The sequence below is a fragment of the Dufourea novaeangliae genome, unplaced genomic scaffold (genome assembly GCF_001272555.1).
Source record: "Dufourea novaeangliae isolate 0120121106 unplaced genomic scaffold, ASM127255v1 scaffold221, whole genome shotgun sequence".
Lineage (NCBI taxonomy): Eukaryota > Metazoa > Arthropoda > Insecta > Hymenoptera > Halictidae > Dufourea > Dufourea novaeangliae.
Genome location: NW_015374115.1, coordinates 2,937,914 through 2,956,806, shown reverse-complemented (window position 1 = coordinate 2,956,806; position 18,893 = coordinate 2,937,914). Strand labels below are relative to the sequence as shown.

At 38.9% G+C, this 18,893-nt stretch overlaps 1 protein-coding gene across 1 annotated transcript in view; it reads right to left on the bottom strand.

The window, feature by feature from the left end:
* The window catches only part of LOC107191060 (carbonic anhydrase-related protein 10), a 113,522-nt gene that overhangs the window by 48,173 nt on the left and 46,456 nt on the right, over positions 1–18,893 (bottom strand). Inside the window, exon 4 of the mRNA XM_015580007.1 lies at positions 3,715–3,906. Within this exon, the coding sequence (XP_015435493.1) occupies positions 3,715–3,906 (192 nt within the window). The remainder of the gene's footprint in view (positions 1–3,714; positions 3,907–18,893) is intronic.

Sequence of the window (18,893 nt, the reverse complement as noted above, 5' to 3'; positions counted from 1 at the left end):
CAGTCGCAAATTTAAGAAACAAGCTATACAAAAAATCTTCGCTTCGTAATACCTGCCGTATCGATAAGTGAATCTCTACATTATCTTTTATTACTGAAAATGGTATGGTGCTCGTACTACGTTGACTTGCACTACTGAGAACGGTGTGATTCCTGTACTATATTGACTTGTACTACTGAAAACGAAGATCAACGAAGCACAATAAACAACTTAGCCACCTCCACCGAATACTCTTGTAAATTGACATAAAAATCGAGTACTGATATTTTAGAAATACTCCATACCGGACAATTCTTCCTTCCTCCAAATAAGTAATTATACCTCATCCCCAAACCCCAACCACAAAATCGATTAACACCACAGCCACGGGATTCCCCTCTATTTTTTTCGTGTGAGAAGAAGGGTATCCAGGCGTGATATACAGACTTCCACCAGCGCGGACAACGAGCATTCAGGATTTATCATTCCGGCTGGCGCGCGCGCGTGTGTCCGCGAGTTCATTCGTCAGCGAGAGAGTTACACACCTAGCCAGCGCGTCGAGGCTGATACATCTGAAAAAAAAAAAACGCTACTGTATGGATGTGGGAGGAACCGGGCGAAAGAAGAGAGTACGGCGACGAGCAGAACGACGAAAATGGATGCAGCTGCGGGCCCGCAAGCACGGCCGCTGATTACGGCACGTCGAGCCTCGCACCTGCTCGCTCGCTCGCGTGTGGCCAGCACGGAGAGAGGATTTCGGCTGCGTCGTCGTTGAATTATGTGCTCGATTAACCTCGAATCGATTTCAGGCACGGCGTTGATGCGGCATCGAAACGACAAGAGAAAATAACGATTCTCCGCTTGGAAACTGCGGACTAGTCCCTGTTCCTTTTGGATACACGCGCGTGTGTGAACACCCTTGAACCGGAAGTATCGGTGTACTGGATAGATAGTTTGTTCTTTCTGCATCAGGATCCATTCTTAACCCTTTAGTACCGAGGTGGAGTCACAGAAGAGAAGATACCGAGATGTTAAAGTACCTTTTTATCTACAGAGTGTCTAAGGTAGCACAATCGGGTAGGTGTTGATTTTATAAGGAAGGAGTCGAAGCTGAAGAGTAAATTAACGACAAGAATATGTAAGTAAAAATATCGGTTCCTGTTTAAAAATTTTACTACGACCTTCACATGCTGGTTCAAGGTTATTGCAAGGTCAAGGAGACAAGAGTATGTCCCTCTTGATGTCATACGATTTTTCGCGGAAATATGTTTTTGTATCATTCATATTTTTCGAGATGTTAGAGAGTCCTCAGATAAACTAGTCGTACACGTAACGCATCTCGGTGAGGGAAATTAAAGAAGACATCTAAACGACAGAATTAGAATCGAGCCTCGTCGAACAGAGGAAATTCTTGTTGGAGGCGACCTTATCACACTCTTGACTCTAATTAAAATTGTAACGGCCGCGAATAACCGGGACTGCGTGACATTCTTTCGCGGCCCGTTGCCCGTCCCGTCGAGAATTGGGGTCGTACACGTATACGAGAGGAGGACCGAAGTTGGAGGATGAGCAGGCCGGAGCGATAGTTAATTGGGTCATCGTGGCGTCCCGTTTAACTAATGTTTAATTCGTCTCGTTACTAAGCCGACCCAAGTGATTAATTTCGATTAACCGCGCCGCCAGTCTGGCCCCGTTAAGCCACCTAGACTTATCGCTATTCGGTAATTATATTTCGGAATTATGATAGTTTCTTGTCGAGAACGGGGCGGTAGCTTAGCAGCTTCGCGACCGACGACGAGGTTTTTGTTCACAGAGCATCGTGAATGAAGCCTGCGCGTACTATTATACGATGTGTATATACTCGTTGACAAAAATTGAAAACACGATATTCTCTGTGAGCGTTGGAAATAAATTGAGAGTAAGTAGTATAGGTCGTTGAAAGTCAGACAGAACCTAAACTAAAAAATCATTGCTATTCTAAGTGAATCTAAGTATTTCTTGTGATTATTTCTCTATTATTTATGATCGAAATCACACAAATTTCTCTCTAAAAAGAATACAGAACACTTTTCCTTAACAGACAATTGAAAAGGCATTAAAGAATCTCGTAAAACTTTCTGAGACATTTAGAAAAATATTCGACAAATTTAATTCGACAATCTTTCAGTTTCATTCAAGTAAGAAAAATCGGCACCCAGATACGAGTTCTCGTGGCAAAGCGGAAACATTTTCAGCCTGTCATAAATTTGTTTTTTTTTATGCACCAAGCTGAGCCTCTGTTTAGCTTCTGTTTTGATTGGTTCCAGACGGTATCCCTCCAGCCCCTCCCAGTAGTGGAAATAACGCCGTTATTTATGTCGCAATCATCGAAGGATTACTGTACAAATAAAGTATTAGAAAAAAAAATCATGGCCGTAGTTTTAACGTTCGGAAAATAGAACGAAAACTGAATTAAATCGATTCTCAACGAATAAAAATCGAAATACAAGCGACAATCCTGATCAATTAAAAGCGACACCTAACCGATTATCATTCGAAACGAGGATTCATCGCTTTAATTTAAAATTGAATGTCTCTGAATCTTTGACGTGAACTTTTACGTGTGTTAGGGGTATCGTGTCGCGTGAAACGTTCACATCGAATCGGGGAACACACCGTCGAATTCCACCACAAATAGAATCGTTAATCCGGCCCACCTTGTTTTTTCGTTCATGTTCCGTTCCGTCGATGCCGGTCAGAGTTCCCGGTGGAGGCTTGAGAGAACAAAATTCCAGTGTGAAAGGTAATGGAATTTCGTCCCGTTGACTAAGTGGATGCAAAATCAGTTTTTCAGTTTCGCAAGTGAATTCTACCGGGGGCACACCGCCAGACCGGGACGGTATTAAATTTCCCAGCCAGGTACAAATTCTCCCGAAAATTCGTTGTACAATCCTTGAAACGATGAAGTCTGCGTACGCTTCGTGTATAACTGTGACAATTGTGCTCGTGTTTCTCTCTCTTTTTTATTTTGGAACGAAGTTGTATTTTCGTTCCTCGAACGCATTTTTACTGTTGTGGCAAACAATATTTTTTATTGACTAATTGGAAAAATTATATTCTTGTATCTGAATGTTATTCCTCGTTTCTTTTTCTCTTAGTTTGGAGTGATTTGTATTATATGGAAGATTTACTATATTATACAGGGTGTTCTACGATAAGTGCCGTTTGATATAACTACCGAACAGTAAGTGATAGGACAAAACTGTAACGAGATTTTTGTCATTTTTTATGTAGAATGTCACTGTGAAATCAAAATATTTTTTCTTTAATTTTTCAAGGTCATACTAAAGTCATCTCGTGTTTTTTAAGCTCGCTAACTGCATTTGTTTACTATATACAGTAGACCCCTATTTTGTCACTTTAGTGATTCGTTTTAATGATTTAAATAGTCTGAAAATGACTATTGGTTCTTGATTTTATGAACAAAAATTTGTACAAGATATCAAAAAGATGCAATGAACGGGTTAAACGAAATACTATATTTTTGTCAAGGTCATTTCAAAGATATTCGTTGAATTTGTTTTTTTTCTGTACTTCCGGATTACCAAAGACAAAAGTGTGCATCAAATTGGTAAGTGAATATTGCAGTGAGTTATCTCACTTTAAATCTAACACCCAGAAAAAGATATAAATTTACGGGGATGACCAAATAGGTTCTCAAAAAAAGTGTTCGAATTTCTTCGAAGATTCACTCACCTCCGCGGGAAAAGCGTAGTTGTTGATACGGTGCTCCGAGCCATGGTCGTCCTCCTGACCGTAGTGAATGTAGATCTCCTCGAATTGGTAGTGATAGGCCAACGGGCCACCCGTTATATTCACTCGAACCTTCGCGTCACGGTCCGCTCTGAATACCAGAACATGACCGGTGTTCTGTAAACTTCCGGAAACCTGGGAACGGAAATTGATTGGGCGGTCTTTAAAATATATTTAAAATACGGGAACCGTGGAAATCCCGGTCGAATTCGCCCGGTTTTTCTGTGGACACAGCGTATCCCAGAAATAAACGGCGTAACACGTATACAGTAAGATCGTTGGATAATTGTTTAATGACTCAATGTTTTACTAATGCTAATCGATATATCGTAGAATATATAAAGTCAATGTTATTTGAAGTGAAGAAGCGCCGAAACGTAAGTAGTAGTGGAGTGTCAGTAGTCAGACGTATACTGTAATAATAGGCTGAGGATATTCATGCAAATATAGAATTTTACGGATTAATTTATAGACACTAAAATAAATTCTCCTCCTTTATTTAAATTGTGTTGATCTTCGCAAAATCAATGAATAAATTGATCCAAGCTAACAGATCGATATCGAATATTACAATTTCAGAAAATTCAATAATAATAAAACGAACTTTCGCAATTACCGTAAAAATTGGAAGCTTCTGTCATGTGCCAAGAAATAATTTCAGTATTAAGTATTGAAGACGATATGGAAATTGGAACTAAATTAAGTTCAAAGTTACTTAATTCGCAGTTCAAAATCGTCTTTACAATTTACAAGAATCGATCGATTTCCCATTTTGAATGATAAAGTAGCAAATACACGCATTTACGTTCGAAGACATTTTCTCCGTAAATATTATGAGCAATAATTATCTAGTATTGCGTGGAATATCTCATACAACTTTTCCTCCCACTTTATTTGTTTTGTTTCAGCCGGCCTCGGTGTGTTCGGTAAATAAAACCAGCGGTAGAGATGACGAGACCAGGGGCGAAACGATACGCAGAAAAGGAAACACGATGCGCGCGAGCGGTGCATAATTAAAATGGCGTAACTCTATTAAGTTGCGCACGAAACGCAATTATCCCGTATTACGCGTCCACGGGCAAATCGTTTTCATTTAAAATCACCGTTATTCCACCGGTAAAATTTCAATCCACAGCCGTCCATTAAATTACAGTGTCCCGGTATAAAAGTCTGATGGTTGATTAAAACTAATGGATAATTAAACTACCTTCGGCGGACTCTCTCCTCGATCGATCGATTCCCAGGGACTTTCTCGGGTAAGTTAATAGTCATGTCTTCGCTGATTTCATCGAGAATTTCTGAAACGATCGGAAATAATGGATTCTCGAATTGTTTCCGTCTCGAATGCGTTAATTAATTTTGTAACGAATGTATACAACAAATATCATGTGAAATAATTATCCGATGATTCGTGCATCAATATCGCTACAAAAACAAATGTATTTATAGCATATATTTGTCTATATAACGCGATAATATCGGTATTTTCATCAAATTTCACGGAATGCTTATATTACTTCGAATTCATGGAGAATTTATCATAAAGAAAATAAAATTCTATTTGATGTTCATTCTACTAATATTGTCTGTTGACATAAAAATTTACATAAAATTCTACCGATCATTGCATCAACTCCACAATATAATTACATTTAATTTTTTAGTACTAAATGTAACCATTTCAGTTGGGATACAACGTAAAGAAGTATCTCAGAATATGGTGGCCACCGTGTTTATATTCTTTAAATTATAATACAGAGAATGAAACCGTGCTTAATGATCTCTAGATTCGTGATTTACAAATATTTGGCTGATTTTTTTTCGTTTGGAATCATGAAATTACAGTTTACAATATCCAATTTATACGAAACAGGACAATTTGACACTAGACCTACCAAACTAGTCAAAATGGCAGTTTGTATAGTTCCCATTTTACGATTACGGAGATTACAGTAGTGCTTTTGGGGGAATCTAGGTTGACTTTTAATTTACTATACATTTTATATTATACTATATTATGCTAAATTCTATCTACTATTTATTATTTATATTATTATATTATATAATTTAATTTAGTATACATTCAGTGCTGGTTATTCCGATGCTAATAGCAGTGTTTACGATTGAGTGTTCAACAATATTAAATTAACCCTCATCCGTTCCTTGTGTCAATTCGATACATTTCTCTACTAAGTTATTCTGTCATGTGAAATGTATATACATATATCTGAGGCGTCGCAATTTTTATTTAAAAAAAAATTTGCAAATGAAACTATTTATCTCTTCATTATATTAATTTTTTACCATTGTGTTAAATTTGACACCGAGAGACAAATTAAATTGGAAAAATTGAACATAACCAATTAAATTGGTTAAAATGAACACGCTATAAAAAAAACGGTCCCGCGATTAAGTTCAAGAAGTTGTTTCCTCCCTTACGTGAATACAGTCGCCGTAAAAAGTTCATCCTAAGAAAGTTTGTAAAACGGTCTTATGAGAGTGTCGGGCGGTCACGGGCTGCGTACAAAGCGTTAATTTCGAGTTCAGGAGATGAGCCCGCGCGCACGGTCAAGGGCTTTACGAAATTTCACCACATTCCTAAATTATCTCCCCTGTGACCTCACCTTGGATTCTGCGTTCCCCGTCTTTCGACCTTCCCTTCCCCTCCCTCCGACGCTAATATTCCCTTTGCGAAGCCTTTAATTAGTACACCGCCGAAACGTAATAGATGGAATCGTCGAACTCGATGAAACTTTCTGTAGCGACTTGTTGTCATTTTGCGGCTGTTGGAATTATTAATATCTAAAGGATGTTACAGGGGACAGTTTCAAGGATGACATTAACCGAATAGTTGGGATAGTTCAGTTCATTTGTTGTTAATTATATTAGTTGCATAAGTGCTTTGCGAAGTTTGATAGTTTGAAGCTGTTGGTAGTGCCTCATTATAAGGATTACAATTAGGTCTGACGATTAGATTATAGAGAGCAGTGAACATTACTCGAATAGATTAAATATGGTTAAAATTGGTACCATGTTTTTGGATATTTCGAATACATTCAATTTCCGTAGAATAGAATTGAATACGTTCAGATGCTCGAAGTGCTGCTCGGATATTTCAAATGCTTGGACGATTCCACCAGAGTCGAGAAGAATTCAATTTGGAACAAAATTAATAACCGAATAAATAATTTAATAAACTCCGTAACTTATACTGATTATACAAATTTCAATAATTGCATCACCACCCACAGGAACTAATCAATTTCTCAAGTACGTAATCAGATGTTATTTAATAACCCTAACATTACTGTTTTCTATCAGCATTTTTTATAATAACTAAATAACAGCGTCGTCACTCGAAAATTCGGACTTTTATCGGGGCGGTAACTCAAATTCGAGCCGTAAACCCCGAATTATCAGTCCTTGGTTGGACAAACGATCGGGGGCGACCCGCGGAAACGGAAGGCAACTGCGACTGCTGTTGTGATTTCCCGTGCTCGTTACCCAGGCGTAGGAGGCATGACGATTTCACGGGGACGTGCCGCGAATCCGAAGAATCGACGAATCGGAATCCTTTCGAGGGCGAACGGAGGGCGGGGATTTGAAACGAAACGCGTGAATATGAAAATTGCACGCGTCAGTGTAAGGAAGATGTATCGTCGGGAGCGCGAGGGGAATTTACTCGTCGACGATCGCCAAGAAATATCCGTCTTGAACGTCTTTACGTTATGACGTTCGGCTAACTTTCTAAGGTGATCAGCTGTTTTCGTCAAGAATTAAGGAAATATGATTTTTAATAAGTGCTTAAAGGAAAATTTGATAACTTTGAATATCTAAAAAGTATTTTTTATGATATTTTACCTTATTCACATTTATTTTGTAATTTTGCATCAGCTGCAATAGCAATTAATTAATATAAAATATAATTTTCCAATAAATACCTCCATCTCCCTCTTCATCACGGTATTACTATTGGCTGGTATGCACTGTCATTATTAGGCTGCCGCTATTAAGTTGTCACTATTACGTTGTCACTATTACGCTGTCACTATTACGCTGTCACTATTACACTACTGTTATTATTAGGGGAGAACAGGGTTGGAAGTAATAGGGGTAGGTTGTCACAGAGCTTATAACTTTTTAAATGAAAGAGACAGCGCTGCGATAACAAATAATCAATAAATTATGATGATTAATTGATCTCATTAAGAAGATAATGTTATGTTGTGCTAATTACAAAACGACAATTTATGTTATGTCGAATATGTATTAATGAAGAAATAATGTCGTGTTGATCGAATTAAAGAAAAATTTGGTAACAAACCATTCAATTTCTATTATAACCATATTTTTATATCTACAATAGTTTTAAAGATATATGGAAACACCTATCTACCTTCAAGGGATGTTTTGAACTGAAATTGGGCCAAAAACAAAAATTGCGCCATACTTCTCTCGAGGTCCCCTACAAACCTGCAAAGTTAAAAAAAAAATCGGAATTTTCGGGTTAACGAACTTCCCTTGTGAGCCCAATAAATGAATAAAATTCGCAGTCCAGATTCCCGTCGTTTGTCCACAAAACTATCATTTCATCGAATCACTGCTGAATCGTGAAGTCCCCGCGCACGAAATCAATCGCCAGCAAGAGAAAAAGTCGTCGGAAAATATCGTTCCCAAGACGATCATTCCCAACGGCCGCAGATAATTCGAACGCGGCGCAACCTCGAAGAACGCGCTCTCGGTAACGGCAACGAACGTGTTTCGGGCGCAACGAGCAAGAAATGGCGTGAACTCGTCCTTCCCCTCCCCCCACCCCCACGGTGGATAATTGATTAGGCATTTAATTGGACGGAATAGCAAGGCCAGACACTGTGCACCGTGTCGCTGGCGGCGAGAGAGTGCAAGACGAGGCCCGGGAAGTCCATTTTCTTGTACGTCGCGGGTAGCTGAATTATGGCGTCATCAGTTAGAAATAATGAGGTAACCTCGGGGAGGTACCAGCCGCGGACGACGCGTCGGCAAAAGTCGCCGGGGAGATAACTTATTATTTTGCAATAGATTTTCTTCTCTAGGTTCCTCCACTCTCCCATCCACCACACACACATAAAACTGGTCGCCCTTTATCCACCTCTACTACCCGGCTGTCTATTATGGGGTTGCTTGAAAAAGGAGTCTCTTGGAAAGAATTTAATATTTTTCTTTTTTGCATTTTTCTAAATGGAAATAAAATGGCGTTCAAGGTCACGCACTGATGAATGAACAGTTGGGAAATTTTGTAACTATTAAAGTCAAGTTTTAAATGATTGTAATATTTAACGAGACAATTAGACTTCTTAATATGTATATCTCTCTTTAGGATACATAGATTTCAATTTGAAAAATTGGAAATATTTCATTGGTTATAAAGGCGGAATTTTATGTCACCTGATATGTCTTATGATTTATACCAAAAAGTCGTGTGTTCTTTTTTTTGTGTTCGTTTGGGGTCATAGGCGCACTTCTGGATGAGATTGTATAGTGGACAGACGTGTGTGATAGTAACTTTTGTTTCGTTTTCAATTATAAGTTCGTTTTCTGATTTGGCGAGTATTTTACAAGACATTTGATTTAGTAAACTGTATTATATTAGTAGTATGAGTGTTCCTTTATTCTTTTCCCAGCACGAAGAATTGCCACAGTGATTAATTAAATTGAAAAGAAAAAATACAAATTCACCACTGATTGGAAAATATTTGAAATATTGAAACAAGAAATTGAAAAAAATCAACATCTAATCATTTGCTTATTTTAATAACTTAACACTACACCTATCAAACTCTTCAAAAAAACTAGAATTAGAACGGCAAAAGCAGTCATTTGATGGATCGTGGTAGGTTTAGTGTTAATTTACTCGTTTTTATATATAATGTTCATTCACTAGACACATCACCCTATTTTCCTTTGTTTTTTTCACCAACAGAAATGTTGAGAAATCGACATACGACCATAGAATATACATATAAAGGAAAAATCGCTGAACGAACTGAAACCTATACCGAAAAGTGTGTTGCAGAAGTGTTCTGAGAATTGGAAAGAAAACCCGTTGGCATAAGTGTGTTATATCCGAGAGGACTATTCCCAAAGAGACATCAATATTACCGCATGAATAAATATTTTTGGAAATAAATAAAAATTCTACAACCTCTCCATCGAATCTCACACTTAAAAGAATAATCTCAATATCTTTCCATTCGACCAAATATTTTTCTTCTCTCTATTAATTCTCAGACCCGGTGTCTTATATATCTGTTCAGTGGTTTATTTACTCCGACCGCTAGACTGCACCCTGTCTTCGAGGGGAGCAGGGAGTCGAAACAGTTTTCCATTTCGTGACGTTTCCGCTGGTAAATTTCGAAGGAGCTCCAATACCGTGTCCCCGCCTGGTCTGAGATATTGGCCCAACGGCAGAAAATTCCCGGAGCATTTTTCTGATAAACGGCCACCCTCTCCCATCTGTTCATTCTCTTTTTCATCCGGACGACGTCGAATTCCGGCGTCTAAAGAGCACCGGATTATTCCTGTTTCACGTTCAACTTCGCTGCTCGTATCTTTTCCTGGTGCTCCCGCGGCGCGCACCACGGGCACTCCTTTTACCGGTGTTTTTCCAGCCGGGGTCGGAAGGGAGAAAAGGCAAGAATTAAGCGTTGTTGCACTTGTTCGGAGTTTCGAGGAGATTACGCGAGCGCGGCCCCCCCCCCCTCGCAAACGTTGCCTGTGTAATTTGTACCCTCGTTGGGACTCGTTACGCCTCTATAAAGTAAAAATCCAGGGGAAAACCATTTCATGGTTAAACACGATGGAGATGATACTGAATAACGGAATTTTTTTTTTTGTTATCGTCGTTTATAAAATCGGGGTTTTGGAAAATTTGCTAACTACACATTGGAAGATTTTGTTAGGTTTGTTGTGTTTAAGATTGATTCGGTTGTGGGTAAATGATATCGGTGTACGTAGACCATAATTATTAGTATATTTAGTTATTGGTTATCGTCGTTTATAAAATCGGGGTTTTGGAAAATTTGCTAACTACACATTGGAAGATTTTATTAGGTTTGTCGTGTTTAAAATTAATTGTGTTGTGGGTAAATGATATCAGTGAACGTAATTTATAGACCATATAATTCAAGAAGCTAATGATATTGGGAAATGTGATATACAAGGGGTTTTTAACTTGACGAGGTAAACATTGTTCGACGAGGAGACTTTTCAATATGGTTTGGTTTCTTGGCCAGCATGAAAATATATGAGAAGTTCCTTGTACTGATATATAAGTTCTTTCATTATTTGTTCATTTACAACACGTGTTTTGTTATTAATATTGTTCTATATGTTTATGTGGTTGGCGAGATAAATGGTATAATCTGTATACACCTGATAATTCACAAAACATTATCAACAGTATAAACACCATTAATACGTTGACTGTCACAGTGGAAAAGGCTGTACGTAGCCAGACACACTTTATTACGTTTCTTAAGTCATAAATCTTCGACAATGTATGCGTTTAGTTAATAGGGGCTGTTAGTCTTATTTTAAATTATATTACGATATCAATTTTATGCAAAATTTGTAACGGTATTTAAATAATCTCTTTGTAATTTACGTGTCACCCATATTTAGTTGACGTGGCAGTCAAAGTATTAATACGTATATGGATTCCACGGTTCATAAAAATGTTAAGTAAATTCTTTCGAATTTCTGTTCAAGATTTACATACTCCAACACGGATCCAACACGTATACTGGTAAATTGCAGGATTATTTTAATATTACAAAACTTTGTATCACTTGACAAATTAATTGCACCATCCAAGACTAAGCTACTACAATTGAACCCTATAGGTATAGTATATCAAAGAATTGTTTCAACATTATAAATTTATATACTATTTGACAAATTAATTTCACCATTCAAAACTAACCTACTACGACAGGATCCAATAGGTATAGTATATTACAGAATTATTTCAACATTATAAATTATTTTACCACTTGACCAACTGATTTCACATTCAAAATCAACCAATATAAGGCTGAAATACGGAGCTATCAAATTACAGGATACATACTTTCAAACCAGAAGAAGTGGAACACCCTCAAGTAGAATAACCCGTCACGTCAGACGTATTCCACGCGTGTTTCACCTGTATTTTCAACAATTAACCATCTGAAGACTGTCAGAGTTTTTCATAACTTCTTATATTTTTTATATATTTGTTATAGTATTATACTACGAAAAATAAGCGACCCCTCAGGAGCCTAAACATATGCCCTCCATCGTCTAAAGGTTAATAATTCGGAAACGAAGCCTCAAGCTCAATTTCATCATTCTCGATTTTCGTCTTTTCGAAAATATCCCACATTTTCATGACCACCCAGTAGAATAAAATCCTCTTCTCCAGCGGAACTCTACTAATAACTCCCCACCGTCAAGCAAAAGGCTCCAAAGACTCAACGAACCCGCCGATACATAACTCATTATTTCATCTCGGAGTTTCTGGAATCCCAGGTTCGCCCTCCCCGTCTCGACCCAGCCAGGAGAAGATTCTGCTCTTTTCGGCGAGGCTCAAAGTTCAGCCTCGAGGGTGGATCCTGTCCCCCATCCCTCTGTCGAGGGAAGTCGTTCCCGAACAATCGTCATCGTTGGATCCTGGATGGCTCGTTCCACGCAGGAACCAACGTATTCACGAAGGCCAGATGCTTGCTGGTCGCAGCGCGCGTTAGCGGTCGTCTCGCGAACGGATCCTCCTCGAACCAAGTTCATCGGCGCGGCGGTGATTAATGCGACTGGCAAGTTTCTTTTCGGAGACAGCACCCCCTTCTAGAACTTTCCAGCGATCAAAGGAAAGTTTCGTGGAACGATCGACGGGACGAGGAAGAATTCCTGCTCGCTTTGCTGGGTCGCAATTGGGCTAGACTTGGGATGAAAAGAATCGGATGTGACGTTGGGACTGTTTGTCCTACGCAAGAATGGGGATCAGGGAGGATTTTGAACGACAGCTGTTTATCGGGGGAGAATGTTTCTGGGGGTACAAGTGATGAACGAATGGGACCCTCCTGGTAGTACTGTCATGAATGATGCATGCTTTTTTTTTTTTTTAGTTTAAATTGAAAGGGAGAGTGATTGATCGTGGCTGGGATGGAATGTTTGAGTGGAGTGTGGATTGTTGTGATAATTGTTTTGAGTAGTTTGATTAATTCATTTTTAGTAATTTGGTAGTTTGAATTATTTTTAATGATCAGGATTTTATAGGAATTTCTTTAATATTATTTCAAGGGTTTTACTATCCAGGCTTTTGTAGTGTTACGGGTTGGCTGTAGATAGTCATGGGGTTTATGGATGTTGGTGACCAAGGAGGAATTTTTCATATTATTAGGTTTTGATCAGGTTCTAAATAAACTGGAAACCTTGTTAATTCTTATTATACATTTTACTGTAGTGAGATTTAGGTAATCGTAGGTGCTCTAAACGCATAACGTCCCATGTCAAGTTACAGGAGCATATATGGAGTGTACTACCACTTATAAGTAACTAAATTAGAATAGTCAAGAATCTACATTTAATGGTGATGAAAACTACTTGAATTGAACGAAGTAACTTTACTTTAGCCACTTTTTCAGAACGTCAAAAGCAGTGAAAATAACAACGAAACGACATCAGGGTGATAGTTAGACTGGCTTTATGCAAAATAGCATTTCATAAAATAATTTCCAGAGACAGAATTAGAAACAGAAACTTTCGTTTCCTCTTAGGTGGGTTATCGTGTTCAGAATACAATAAAGAGTATGTTCAATTTGATGGAAGTTTTATGACATTTCGTATATACCTTTATGCTATAAATGCATAAAATCCACAGTCTAGTGATACTCCACCGAACTAACACTCCGAAACGAACAGCAGCTCGTTTATTAATTAATATTTTATTCCTCCAGAACCCATCCACCACGGACCAATTCGAACCTGTGCTCGCCCCCATAACCAAGCTCGATCCGAGTGGGAGCAACGTGTTCCGCGAGTTAACTAACAGCCATTTCTGTTTATACCACGGTCACGACGATTTACACGCAGCAGTACGGCTGTTCCTTCGAGTCCTGGGGCTTTATCGAAACGCACGGCTTCAATTACCCTCCTTCCCCTCGATGGATAAAGAATGCCCGGGGAATTTCATTGGCCGCCGTGGCACTGCGGCTTCTATTATCGGGCAAGCATTGAAGGGAATTTATGTCCAGGCTCTTGGTTAGTGTACTTATGGTGTAATTGGCTCGGATTTAACCAAGGAATCGTAAGAGATACCAGGGTGATTCCAAGGGGAGATATGTGGAAAGAAGATTACAGATATCTGGGAGCTGATGGACGACTCGCGTCTAGCGAAACTTCGCAGTTCACTCGCGAACAATGTATCGAAAGAAACCTTCTTGTAACTAAGAAGTCACTATTGTAACCGAAGTATTTGGGTAACTCTTGGTAAAGGACAGTTCTTTAGGTGAGTGGATCTTGTAAAAGGAATCCTTCCTGTAAGAATGTCTTTCGCGATTCTTTACGCTGCGACATTGTGTCAGTTTTATACAGGGTAGTCCACGCAATTGTTACAAGTTATTACTCTTTTTTCACAATTAGAAAAAAATGTTGGAGGAAAAAGATTACCTTGTGAAACACTTGTAGGAGAATATAATATGTTTTGCAAGTACAACGAAACGTGTGAATTTAAAAATTGCATTATTTTTCTAAATCAAAATGTGCATTTTTTGTACGAATATGTGTCTTTTTTTTCAACCAATGAACACTCTTTGCATTTTGCGTGAAAAACTATTGGGGTGGAATGGTCGAAAGATTAGTTCATGAAATATTGTTAATTAGTCATGTCTTATAAATTCTGTTAAAGATCTAAAAGAATAGTTTTATTTAAATATTAGTGTTTTAAATATCATAATAACAGTGAATTTGAATTCAAGTTTCAAATACACTTCGCATTACATCGCTGATAAAGTTACAAACGAGTTACAGTAAGGAAGAGGGTTCCGAGTAAGCTTGGATAAACATTCAGTAGAACGGAACTGCATATGGTCAGACGTAAGGGGGAACATCCGTGGTCGTGTATTCCACGTGAGTGGAATGGAATCGTACCATGGTCTTAAAAATGAAAAGTAAAGCTTACCAGTGTCTAGTCTAACGGAAATATAGACGATGTTGATAGAACTTTCAAACGTATTATTTAATTTGTTATCATGCCCGTTTTTAAGTAGTCGTTTAATTATATTTTAACATCAAAGATATATGTTTACAAAACGATATTAAATCTTTTAGACACGAATACCGTATTTTTAGTTTATTTAAAACGAAGCATCTTAATTTTCTATAAACATTCTAGTTGTGTAATCAAACAACTAACAATCAAATAACTATCCACAATCGGCAGAACAATTCATAGAAAAAGTATACTTTTATACGTAGTTAGTAACACTATGAAAATTGATTTTTCACTCTGAATGTTAAACGATATTCCTCTCGAAAATTCGTTTTCCATCTTTGCAGCGTAATCCGTTGTTCCTTGCGACTATATTCGAACGCGATGGCAAATTATCCGTGTATTATTAATGTGTCTAGTCTCGCGTGTCCACGGAATTAATGCCCTATTTCGAATATTAATTTCTAAGGAAGTATCGCGACGCGGGGCCAAATGGATCTAGCCTGATGCATCCCGGTAATGTAACTATTAATCTTCGTGGTATAAGCGTGCATGTAACCGACGGGACATGGACAAAACCTTGATGTCTCTAACTTGTCCCCTCATATTTCACACGACACAATTTCCATTCTTGCATCTTGGTGGGCAGTGATAACGAAGACTAGACGAAATGCACAGTCTTTTAATAAAATTAAATTGTTACATCGAAATGTCTTAAAACCTGCAAAATTATATCACAATTAAAATTCATGTGTGCCATAGAAAAATTTAAGTTGAAGCATTAGGCATGCCTCGCGTCTGACCACTCACTGACTCGTTCTACTGAACATGTGTTGGAGATTACACGGATATATTCTACTCGGCTGGTGGAAGTTTGTGTACTATACTTCACTTGTAATTCTACTGACGACCCAATTGTGAACGCATTTCGGGCTTAAGTACGATTTGAAGCTGCAGTCACTTGAATTCTCTGCTGTAGTCACCATCGTTACGATAAATTGGAGAACTGTTCTGGAGTTTGCAAAATTAAATGCAAACTAATATATGTATGGAATATTGTTATATTGGACTTTAATTTCCGATAAACTGATTTTGAACAGTAGTCCATACTATATAATTGCATTCCGTACAGTTTTGCTCATGTATCTGCCTAGTACATATAGCTTTTCTTCATATAGTTATATCACTGCCTTCTCTACAGACGCATTCTTATTGCTAGCCTGCAGTTTTCATACATTAATATCAAGTGCCAGCGTGAACAATATGATAAAATAAAATTCTCATCGAACATTTGATAAAATTCTCATTACCATAAGCAAATTTACAAAACATCCACAATCTACCTATTACTATGACCACAATTCTTATTCCTCCTCACATTTACCTCACATTACACTTTAATTCCTAATCTCCTAATTACCACTACAATTTCCATTCACAGGAAAATGTCTTCAGAACTCCAAGATTCCAAAATCCTACCACACAAAACATCAGAAGATTCTCTATACTTTTAATATTCACATCCCATACATTACCACTATACGATTCCCATTCACCATATGCCGACAGTCCCATGAAGACCCCAAAAGCAAAGAAGGGATGAAGGGAAACCGACACACACGGACACCCTCCTATCTAATCGTCCCTTTTCAAAACCCGCCGTGCAAAAAATTCACGCAGTTCCAGCTTCCGTGCCGCCACCAGCGACTAGAATTCTCTCGCAATTTCGAGAGGGTAGCACCCGTTTCATCTTTATGCAGAGTGTTTCGAGACGGGCGAAAAGAAACGGGCATAGTTCGAATTTGTCGGAAGTGTGGGAGGAAGGGGAGGGGGAAGGCAGGACACAAAGTGCCTTCCACGGAAATGCCCGTGAAAAGGTTTAAACGCGCACCCGGGGGATCGTTTGCTCTGCCTCTCTTTCTCCCTTCCCACTTTCTTTCCCTCTTCCACAATCCCCTATCCCTGGATACCACGGTCTTCGAGTCAATCTTTCCGGGCGCAAGTAACCGGGCGCGTTCTCATGAGGCCAGGCTCATCGGATGCGTTTTGCCCGCTTTGAAACAAGCCACGAGCCTGGGACTCTTCATTGTACGGTCTACCCTTTAGCCACCCCCTTCGGGCACAAAAGCGCCAAAGGGAAGCACCCTCGAGTGTTCTTCGCCTGGGCGCCATCCCGCTGGTTAGCCACCGGCATACGCGTTGTTTGACACAAACAATCGGTCTCGCCTGGTGGGAAACACGAGGCTCTTATTGCCCTGGATCGACGCAACTGGCCGTCTCGTGATCACTGACGCGATCGTTCGTTGAAGGATAATGTTGATCAAATGCTACTGTCAGTGGTGGAGCGCGGTGTTCTTCTTTCTTTCGGGTATAGGAATTAGGAGAGGACACGATCTTGTTACGCAGGATGGACGAAACTGAAGTTCGGATCCCAGTGTTGATATGCGGATTTGTCACCTACCTACTTACAAGGAAAGGCACGGAAGTGTCCCTCTCTGATTTTGATGAAACTTCGTGTGTCTGTTAAGCAGTCAAAAATAAGGGATACGTATTTTTTTTTTATCGGCTAAGGTGCGATTTTAAGGGGTGAAACCACCCCTCGATGTTCCGATCCGAAATTTTTTTGTTATCAATAATTTATATTTTGGACAATTTGTTAGCACCATATTATTCTACATTAAAAAACGCAAACCTCGTCCAGTAGAAGTTTTCATGGATCTCGTCTGGTTTTCGAAATAATACTTTTGGGATACTACTTCGAGGCGTGGTTTTACCCCTTAAAAAAATACGTATCCCTTATTTTTGACTGCTTAACAGACATACGAAGTTTCATCAAAATCGGAGGGGGACACTTCCGCGCCTTTCCTTGTTAGTGGTATTTAGTAGTGGGAATTATTTACTGAACGAAACTGCTGATCGACTCTGTTGTAAGTAGTAGAGCATGGTGGCCATCTTTTTGGGGCATATGGATTAGGAAAAGTAGGATTCGTATAGATTGCAGTTCCGTATAATTAGACTGCGGATTTTTATGCAAAATCACATTTTAGATGATTATTCAGAAAGACAAAAATAAAAGTAGGAATTTATTTCTTCCTTTAAATATTTTATTAGGCTCAAAAGAAAAAAGAAAACTCTTTTTCAGAAACTTAAGAACAAATACAGAAATAATTTTAAGACTACTTCAAACATTTTATAAAATATTCTTTATTTAACTAATGTGTTTCCTCACGAAAACTAACGAACTAGTAACGCTCTTTTTCTAATGCTTGGATGTCATTTAAAGAAGTTTCGTACTACCGATCTTCAAGAAATATTCCAAACATCGGCATTAAAATGATAAACTAGACTTTCACCGTACCAGAAAAATGCAGTTAGCAGTGAAGGCTACTGTCACATTCCAAATGAAGAAACCCACACAATCCAATCGCCACAAGAAATACTCCAAAAGAGAATTCAAACAATAACTTCATCACCAGATCTCAAAGATCAGAGAGCTGACCAGGTCACCCAGAAACTAACATCAGCCTCCACACGGAAGGAACCAAAAAAAAAAAAAAAGAAAAAGAAAATCCAATTCCGTTACCCCCGATTGTCCGATTCACATCCGCCCAAAATTCGTAGTCGGCGACATGGTTGGTCGCGGCCGAAGATCGCGAATGGAAAAACCGGTGGAACGTCGTCGGCCTTAACCGCGGTCAGGAAACCGCAGTGACGTCACATCTGGTCCCTGGGCTGCTTAAACATAGCCACCGGTCGGTCCGTTTTCGTCGACGGCCCTCCTCGTTCCCCGTTCGTGAAACCGTACAGGGTGGAGAAGGGTGGATGGGGGGTTGGCCCGTGAATTTATACGGCGTTTAACCCGGTTTAAACTTTGGCACTTAAATTAAACAATAGAACG